This window comes from Filicampus tigris, chromosome 11 (genome assembly GCF_054856515.1).
Source record: "Filicampus tigris isolate MCC_2025a chromosome 11, RoL_Ftig_1.0, whole genome shotgun sequence".
NCBI lineage: Eukaryota > Metazoa > Chordata > Actinopteri > Syngnathiformes > Syngnathidae > Filicampus > Filicampus tigris.
The window spans coordinates 2,292,501-2,302,500 of NC_141227.1; the positions used below are offsets into that span (position 1 = coordinate 2,292,501).

The following is a 10,000-nucleotide window of genomic DNA, read 5'->3' on the forward strand; positions in this document are numbered from 1 at the left end:
GAAATTGTCAATTATGTCCCTGCTCTATTGGATAATGATTACATTAACAATAATTATTTTATATTTTGTGTCTTTATATTGTATTATTTAAGCCTTTAAGAAAGTATTACTTTTGTGTAGTTACTATTTTCATGTTATGTTAAAATCTACCAATCTGAGAAGTTCCGACTAGATATACTCAGGCTCACCTCCACACACAGATCGGGTTCTCTTATTAGACTACTGGGCTCGGCACGGATTGTCCACAACGAACACCATGATAAAACATACGGGAGTCCATATGCGCATTTGGCACCAGGACACCCTAGGTCGCAGTTCGATGATCGACTTTGTAGTCGTATCATGTATTGGCCGGTCAAGCGGAATGCAGCTTCGGCGGTCACTGAGGCAAAAAGTTGGCCGTGGGAGAAGTTCGGCGAGGCCATGGAAAATGACTTTCGGATGGCTTCGAGGAAATTCTGGTCCACCATCCGGCGTCTAAGGAGGGGAAGGCAGTGCACCATTAGCACTGGAGATGGGGTGCTGCTGACCTCGACTCGGGACGATGTGGGTGGGTGGGAAGAATCCTTCTCAGTACTACTCTTCAGTTCCACCGACATGCCTTCCATTGAGGAAGCAGAGCCTGGAGACTCCGAGGTGGGCTCTTCTATCTCCGGGGTTGAAGTAACTGAGGTGGTTAAAAAGCTCCTCAGTGGCAAGGCTCCAGGGGTGGATGAGATCTGCCCGGAGCTCCTAAAGGCTCTGGATGTTGTGGGGCTGTCATGGTTGACACGCCTCTACAACATCGCGTGGACATCAGGGGCAGTGCCTCCGGATTGGCAGACCAGGGTGGTGGTCCCCCTTTTTATGAAAGGGGACCGGAGCGTGTGTTCCAATTACAGAGGAATCACACTCCTCAGCCTCCCTGGTAAGGTCTATTCAGGGGTGCTGGAGAGAAGGGTCCGTCGGGAGGTCAAATCTCGGATTCAAGAGGAGCAATGTGGAACTGTGGACCAGCTCTACACCCTCAGCAGCGTCCTCAAGGGTGCATGGGAGTTCACCCAACCAGTCTACATGTCTACGTGTTTTGTGGACTTGGAGAAGGCATTCGACCGTGTCCCTCAGGGGGTTCTGTGGGGGGTGCTTCTGAAGTACGGGGTACCGAGCCCCCTTATATGGACTGTTCGGTCCCTGTACCACAGATGTCATAGTTTGGTTCCCATTGCTGCTAGTAACTCGGTTTCATTTCCATTGAGGGTTGGACTCCGCCAAGGCTGTCCTTTGTCACCGATTCTGTTCATAACTCTAATGGACAGAATTCCTAGGCACAGCCGAGGTGTTGAAGGGGTCCGGGATGGTGGCCTCACTATTGCATCTCTGCTTTATGCAGATGATACTCTTGGCTTCTTCAAGTCGTGATGTCCAACTCTCACTGAAGCGGTTCGCAGCCGAGTGTGAAGCGGTTGGGATGAGAATTTGCTCCTCCAAATCTGAGACCATGGTCCTATGGTGGGAAAGGGTGGAGTGCCCTCTCCAGGTTGGAGATGAGATCCTGCTCCAAGTGGAGGACTTCAAGTACCTTGAGGTCTTGTTCACGAGCGAGGGCAGGATGGAACGGGAGATCAACAGGCTGATGTGATGCTGTATCGGTCTGTCGTGGTGAAGAAGTTGCTGAGCCGAAAGGCAAAGCTCTCGATTTACTGGTTGATCTACGTTGCTACCCTCACCTATGGTCACGAGCCGTGGGTCATGACTAGGGCTGTCCCAATCACGGGGGAAATCGGGCCAATCACGTGATTTTTAGCTGATCCGGTAGGGGGTGAGAAAGATAGTTTTTCATTATTTTTTGAACATTTGAAAGGTCACAAAAATACAAAATAATCCAAATGTGCAACTATATTGCCATATAGTACAGTAGTGTGACTTTTTTTCCCGGCGCGATGTAGTTTGTGTGCCCCACACACCCAATACTCACTCTCCTCCGCTGCGGACAGCAGCGAGCGAGGCAGAGACAGAGTGGTGAGTTTGTCTTCATAGCTTTTTTGAAGCAAGAAGCAAACCAAAAGCATAACCCTTAAATAAGTCCGCCTTGCCCGATACAAAGAAGCCATCCTCCTCGCAAAATGGCATCGAGTTGAGACAGCTGAGAAGCGCGATGAACAGGTTAGAAATTGTGACACGTCCAAACGACATAATATCAAACAGAAGTTTAACGACTGTAAATCATTTAGCGACAAGCAAGCTTGTTCCCCACTTTTTGCATTTAACGAGGTCATATATCAGATGATTGATGATAGAAGTCACGCACGTACTCATTTTAGCCTGCACAAGCCTTTAAATAATGATGTAAATGTATCATTTACCATTAAATCAAATGTGTCAAACTGAGAAATCCCTCATTCTACAGCACAGATGTCAAACTCAAGGCCCAGGGGCCAGATCCGGCCCAAGACATCATTTTATGTGGCCCGCAAAGACAAATCGTGTGTTGACTTGACGATTTTTTTAAAGTTTTTTTGTCTTCACAGTTATATTCACAACATATTTGATATTTCAAGCATTTGTTACCAATCCTTCCTTTAAAATACATAGTAAAATACTTGAACAAACTATTTACTGGTTTCTGATTTTTTTAAACTAGTGATCCATCAATTAGTTGTGTATAAGGTGATCCTACAGTTACACGGGTTTACAGTCCTAACGGTCCTCCGAGTGAAATCAAAATTACAATGTGGCCCGCAACAAAAAAGACTTAGACACCCCTGTTCTATGGTGTTACGGCCCACGTTGTGTCATGGCCGTTTAAGTTGTGTGTGTGTGGATGTCTGGGAGTGACGTGGTCAGTCCCTGGGCTGGCTGCTGGTTATGTAGCCAGTCCTTGTTTGTTTTTATTGGCTGGCTGGGAGTGACGTGGTTTGTGTTAGTGCACGTTTTTCATTTACCCCTTCCAACTCTCACACCTTTGTTGGACCCCTCCTCCTTGCCTTCTTGAGGAGGTGTCGTAAAAATGGTAATATGTTATATGGGCTGTTCAACCAAAATGTTGCCATTTGCATGCCCTGGCAATAACATGAAAATACATTTTTATAAAACGTCCAGCACATTGACATATATTGTTTAAAGGTACCATTCAATTAGTGGAAATGTCATGGCTAAAACCCACTAAGAGTTTCAGGACAAAAAACTGAAATGATAAAAGTTCTCGGATGAAGCAATGCACATTGAGTTGTTCAATATGTGTATCATCAAATTTTGTGCTTAAAAAAAGAAGAGGCAAAAAATATCAAACTGAGTTTATTTTGAGTATTACAAAAAGAAAGTGGCACTGATTTGGTGGAATGGTCCATAATATCTAAATATATATAATAACATATACACGATGTATGTATATTTCTACATTCAGAAAAATCGGATGCACACTCTATCTGATCGGGACTCGGATCGGGGTATCAGCAGATCCCAGATCTCAAAATCAGAAGACTTGGACTCAGACTCGGACCTGAAAAAACATGATCGAGACAACCCTAGTCATGACCGAAAGAACAAGATCCCGGATACAAGCGGCCGAAATGGGTTTCCTCCACAGGGATCTCCCTAAAGGCCCTGATAGACCAAACCGATGTCGGAGGTCGTGAAGCGTCGTGGCGTCTTAATGCGCCGTCTGTTTGGTGTAGTGGCCACCGTCGTAGTGTCGTAACCCGTCTGTAAGCGTCTTGGGGGCGTTTACATATGTTCAATTGGCGACGCCAGTTGTGTCATTTGGTCCCTCTGATTGGCTGTTAGATAGCAAATCAGTGCGCGGAGCACCAACGGGAAGTGACAAATGCGGAAAAACAGTGAGCACGCCTCCGCTGCCTTATTAATCTTCTTACAAGTACAAGAGCGAGGGTTGACAATGTAAGTATTTTACAATACCGTGCCAAGAACGTGATGGTTTACTTCGCGTGGGAGTTCGTGAGTGAAGAATATAGCTGAATGCATTGTTTACGTTTTTATAATCCGCTCCAACAGCTTTCCGGTTGGAGTTTTCTAAACATGAGAAATGGTGACTACCGCCGCCGATGGTATGGAAGGGTATTACATCTTATGCATGCACAGAAGGTACTTTAATGGTGAGCGTCGCTGTCTGTCGTTGCGGTGTATTCCTCCAGCGTGATGTGCCGACAGCTGGCCGGACGCCACAGGAGGTAAGCGTTTGTCATTGTTGGCCAGCGTCTTTTTGGTCTATCAGGGCCTTTAGAGATAGGATGAGCAGCTCAGTCATCCGGAAGGGACTCAGACTTGAGCTGCTGTTCCTCCACGTTGAGAGGAGCCAGATGAGGTGGCTCGGGCATCTGATTAGGATGCCTCCTGGTGAGGCTTGGCCTCGAGGATGAACAGGACATGCGGCGGGAGAGACTGTCTCCCTGCTGACCTGGGAATGCCTTGGGATCCCTCCGGAAGAGCTGGAATACGTGGCTGGGGATAGGGAAGTCTGGGCTTCTCTGCTGAAGCTGCTGCCTCCGCAACCCGACCTCGTATAAGCAGTAGATAATGGATGGATGGATGGAAAACCTAACTTAACACTTGACATTTTTGGAGTAGTTTCTGCTACAAAGTAGAGATTAAAGCAAAAATACTGGCCTGCACAGAGACTCTCTTATGATTGGGGTCATGACCTACATACTTTGCAATGAATTGTGCATGTATGGCAGCTTTTACATTGACCTTTTCTCCAAATAAATGCATGTGCTGAGATACTTAGTCACTATGCATGTCTGCTTGTACTCCCAATAGACTAGAGGGTGCCAACAGACTAGAGGGCGTGTCCACAAAGGGTCGCAAATTCCCCATACAAATGGCAATATGGAACAGGTCACGCCTGTAATCTGTAGAACAGTGATTCTCAACTAATGTGCCATGAGAGCTCTTAAGTATGCCGCAGGAAATGATCAAATTTCACTTAATTGGCTAACAAAGTATTCATGACAAATAATGTATCTTTGTTCCTCTATTTATAACAGTGACTAATACTGTTGTTACAGACAGAAAAAATAAATGATCTTGTATTTGACTGTAGAAAGTATGTTATCAACATATGCATACACTTTTTGTAATATTTTGGTTTGGAGGTGTTCCGTGAGATTTTTCTAACTCGTCGAACAGGTCACGCCTGTAATCTGTAGAACAGTGATTCTCAACCAGTGTGCCAGTGCACATTAGTGTGCCATGAGAGGTCTTAAACTGTGCCGCAGGAAATGATCAAATTTCACTTAAGTGGTTAACAAAGTATTTATTTATAACAAATAATGTATCTTTGTTCCTCTATCTATAACAGTGTCTAACACTGTTGTTACAGACAGAAAAATAAATGATCTTCTATTTGACTGTAGAAAGTATGTTATCAACATATGTATACACTTTTTGTTATACTTTTGTTTGGTGGTGTGTCGTGAGATTTTTCTAACTTAAAATATGTGCCTTAGCTCGATAAAGGTTGGGAATCACTGCTGTAGAAAACCATATCATGTAGCAAACATTTAACTAGAACGCCCAGAAGCCTGTTATTTGACTATTTCTACTTTACATTTGACTATGTCACCCCGCCATACCCACTGCTGCTTTGGCAGGTAATGGCTTATTTACAAATTAAAGTCATCTACTCTTAGCCAGCAGAGTTGTTTGTCAAATATCGCCCAGCCAGATTTGTCGTTCAATAGTTGTTGTAAAAAACACTGGGCATTCTAGCTGTTAAGGGGAGAGTGATGCCACCGCCCCCACAATGCAGCCCTGTTCAGCCATACAAGGAAAAATTCTCCACTGACCAGGATTGATGGTTTTAAAGCATACCTTTCCTAACAGTTCATGAAGTCCAAGGATTTGGGCAGCGAACACTCCCGTGCCAATAAAGATACTTGGCACCAGACCCAGAAAGCCCCTGAGGTTCTTTGGTGCAATCTCACCGAGGTACATTGGAACTACACTTAAAGAGATTCCTGTAATAAAAAGAAAGTCATGACCAAATAGAAATGATTGAATTTACATGGAAAATGTTGGTTCATCATTAAAATCACCTAAACAGAACTTTTAACTCAAGAGCCTACTGAAAGATTACATCTGATTGTAATCTGATGGCAGGGGTAAGTTTAAAGGATATCTGCTTTACGATGGTAATTCTCTTTCCGCAATTAGTAATATTCCACAATTCTGGTTGGCCCCCTCAACAATGGAGGCGTGGGGCATGGGTGAAGATCTGCCAGAGGTGACAGTTCAAACTCCTTCTGACAAGACCTTCCCAGCAGACCCTCATAATATGTTTGCATCTGCCAGGTAAGACGACCATCATCGCCCACTGTGTGAGCCACCACACAACCAGGTGGTGATCGGTTGATAGCTCCGCCCCTCTCTTCCCCCAAGTGTCCAAGACATGTAGCCGCAAGTCCAATGAGATGACCACAAAGTCGATTATAAAACTGCGAAGTCCTTGTGCCAAGGGCACCTTATGTCTGAACATGGTGTGTTATGGACAATCCATGGCAAAACACAGAAGTCCAACAACAGAAGACCGCTCGGGTTCTGATCGTCATCCCAATCATGCCTTTCCATGTCTCACTGTCATGGCCCACGTGAGCATTGAAGTCCCCCAGAAGAATAATGGACTCCCCAGCACGTGTGCTCTCCAGCACACCCTCCAAGGGCTCCAAAAAGGGTGGGCTCTCTGAACTGCTGTTTGGTTCATAGGCACAAACAATAATCAGGACCCATTCCCCCAACCGAAGGCGGAGGGAGGCTACCCACTTGACCACCAGAGTGAACCCAAACGCACAACTGTGACCCGTGTCCAAGTGAGGCTTTGTCTGTTGCCAAGAATCTGTTTGCCATGGTTGAGTCTGCCAGGGGCACAAAGCCTCAGACAACAAGACAGGTGTGTCCAATTTTTTTCATTTGAGCCCCACAAAGAAAAATAGAAGGATGTAAGGGCCAGAATAAATTAAGCAAGCAATCAGAGCTGGGCATTCCGTCAATGTGACGGACCGGTCTGTCTATCCATCACTAACGGACGTCCATTTTTCTGACAGGTGACGAATGATGGGAAAATTTAGAAAATAGATAAACAAAGCATAGGCGGAAACCCCTTATTTGGTCCGCCATTCGTCTGCAGTCCATCATTAGTCTATTTTTCGCAAAGAGGCTTCGATGGCCGCGGCGAGCGCGGGGAGGAAAATAGTGAGTTGTTGCTTGGGGGACAGATTTGAGTGAGGTACCAGATTGCGAGCAGGCTTGCATATCACAGTGAGTAACTATTTCTGTTAAAATATCGGAGTGGGGGATTTGAATTGGTTCGATTGGTAGTTTGAAGAAAGCCCCCAGAATTGCTAATGTGATTGGCAGCTAATGCGGGATGGGTGGGACTTTTGGGACGCAAAGGAGGAACATGCTAGCTACAGTTACTCCCGCAATTACATAACCCTAAACGGCCTCGATACACCAATCCGACGTCAGTGGTCGTGAAGCGTCGTAACGTCTGATTGTGCAGTCTGATTGGTGTGGTGACCACCGTCGTAGCGTCGTAATCTGTCAGGAAAAGTCTATACGTGTTTGAGCATGTTGAATCGGCGTCGCAAGTTGTGACATTTGGTCACTCTGATTAGCCGTTAGCTAACAAATCAGGACAAGGACGGAAGGCTACCCAGGTCGCGGACAGAGGACAGACCGGCAAAAAAGGGTAAATTGCCCATCTCTGAGTAAAGCACTTTTATCTTGCGTATTATGTGAAGAGATTATTACCTGAGTGAATACCGGTGATGAAACGACCCAGTATGACCATTTCAGGTGAACCACAGCTTTTGCTAAAGCCCATTAGCGAACCAGCAATAAACACCAGAACTGTTGTTTTTACCACTGTACCTTTCCTGAAATTACACCACAAACATACAATACAACAAGCAGCATGTAGAAAGTACTGTAATTCAAAGCATGCAATGTTTAGAACCTACACACTACTCTTCCAAAGGCATTTGAAAAATGTTTAATGCTTTGGATCACATTCTGATTTGTTGTTGAGAATATTTTGTCATCCGTCCAAATATACAATACGCATGGCTTTACCAGAAGAAAGTAGTAGTAACCATTCTAATGTGACCGCTTTTGCAAGAAAAACTGACAAATATTGGTAAAAGGAAGAATCCAATGCGGCTACTCAAGGCTGACTAACAGAATTAGAATATTGTCAAACTAGGACCACTTTCGTATGCTCTCATACTGGATGTGTAACTTGTGGTCATCCTGCGTGGAACATGCATGTTGGGAAGTGAAGTTAGTTAGTTAATGTACTGTCACATGGGGCATCAGTTACACTCACCCCCCTCAACTCTGAATCCAGGTCACAGTAACTGTTGGTCATCTAGCCTTGGTCTCTATCGAGCAACCACACATCCCCACTGCTTGAGAATTGACTAAACTAGCTTTGTAGACTAAATCCTGGACTCCCAACCCACCAGTAAATGCAGCTCTTAAATCAACACACCACTTAACCCACTCAAAATTATTTTTCCTTCTTTCTATTAGGCAGCGTGTATGAACATCATCAGTGTACTGTGAGCATATGGATAGGAACTAATGTATGGTAGGGATCAGGTGGGACACAGCTAGAGGTCGGACTCTTCCGTGTAAACGTATGGTATTGACGTGGCATGTTAATGAAGCCTCAGTTAAGAGATTACAAGTGCCTTTGGACTTACTCATGTTTGCAGACATATACAAATAGTGCGAATATAAATGCCATCTGATTCCCTGAAAAAGGGTTTAAGCAGATTAAACTAATGACATCCCCAATATGCCGCCATATTGGACATTGTTGACTGCTTCACATAATCACTGCAGCACGGCACTAGCTGGCATTGGTAATGCATATGTGCATGAATAAGGCTTTGGGTAAATACTGCATTACTCTTTATCTAATGCTCTTTAAATTGCTCATTAAATCTGATTATAATGACTTTGGTGAAATGTAGATTTGAAATAAAGATATATATTTTTAAAAAGTCTTACCTGCCAAAGTGAGTTACCAGCATACCCACAATTAAAGAACCTAGTAGACCACCAATTGCGAATACAGACACAGTGAGTGAATACATCAGTGTCAGTGTCTCCCCACTGAGTCCAGTTCCATCGCGGCTGAGCGCTGTTTTGTTGTAGAAGTCCTTTATATACTAAGGAAAGAAGGATCTTAGATTAGTGCAAGATATAGGCAGAATGTAAGAAAAGTCTTACATTTTTTAGATGATAGATTAGATACATACACAGAAAATGTATTTTAGTTATTAAGAATCTATTTCAGATTTTGATAACATAATATAAATATTAAATTAGGTTAAATTTAGTCTAATTTGTGAATGCCTTTTTTTATTCCAACAAATCTATTACGTGACCCCATTGGGGAACTGAAGTAATGTTTCCCATTCAAACAAATTTAAGTTAAACAATTTTGCAATGGGGAATTTGAAGTGAAAAGAAAAAAATAAACTAACTTTGTTGTCAATTGTTCAAACTGTCATTGTGATCTGACAATTATTGCTATTGTTGATAAAGTCAACTGTGAAAAACAATCTGTCGGCTCTGGCCCATCTTGTGCCTCCAGTTTGATTTACAAGAAACCATCCGACCCGAGGAAATACAACCAATCTGAGAAATAAGGTGTGACGTATGAAGTGTCAATGATTTGCCATGCACTTGTGAGCACACTCATAGTGAGCATACCCCTTTGGCCTCACACTGACCTCGTTACCTTGTTACCCTAGAAAAACACCTTATTTGTATTGAAGTTTTACTATAACCAGAGTTGGGCACTTGACCCTTTTTGCTGGTCCATCCTTCGTCCGCGACCTGGGACCCTTACATCCTCATCCCTCCGTTCTTATTCATAAGAATTATCATTCTCCAACCCCGTTCGTTGGCAAGAGGTTCTGTTGGGAGGGCGGAGGTTATAACCAGCGGTGCACATAAACTCATGCACAGTGGGAACATTAAATTGGGTTCCAGA

General features: G+C 44.0%; 1 protein-coding gene across 3 annotated transcripts in view; it reads right to left on the reverse strand.

Moving 5' to 3' along the window:
* Positions 1–10,000, reverse strand: part of slc2a15a (solute carrier family 2 member 15a) — an 85,540-nt gene that overhangs the window by 36,016 nt on the left and 39,524 nt on the right. For all 3 annotated transcript variants that reach the window (XM_086044945.1, XM_086044944.1, XM_086044943.1), the window contains 3 exons: positions 9,010–9,170; positions 7,747–7,871; positions 5,809–5,954 (listed from right to left, as the gene is read on the reverse strand). In XM_086044945.1, the coding sequence (XP_085901071.1) occupies positions 5,809–5,954; positions 7,747–7,871; positions 9,010–9,095 (357 nt within the window). In that variant the 5' untranslated portion in view covers positions 9,096–9,170. The remainder of the gene's footprint in view (positions 1–5,808; positions 5,955–7,746; positions 7,872–9,009; positions 9,171–10,000) is intronic.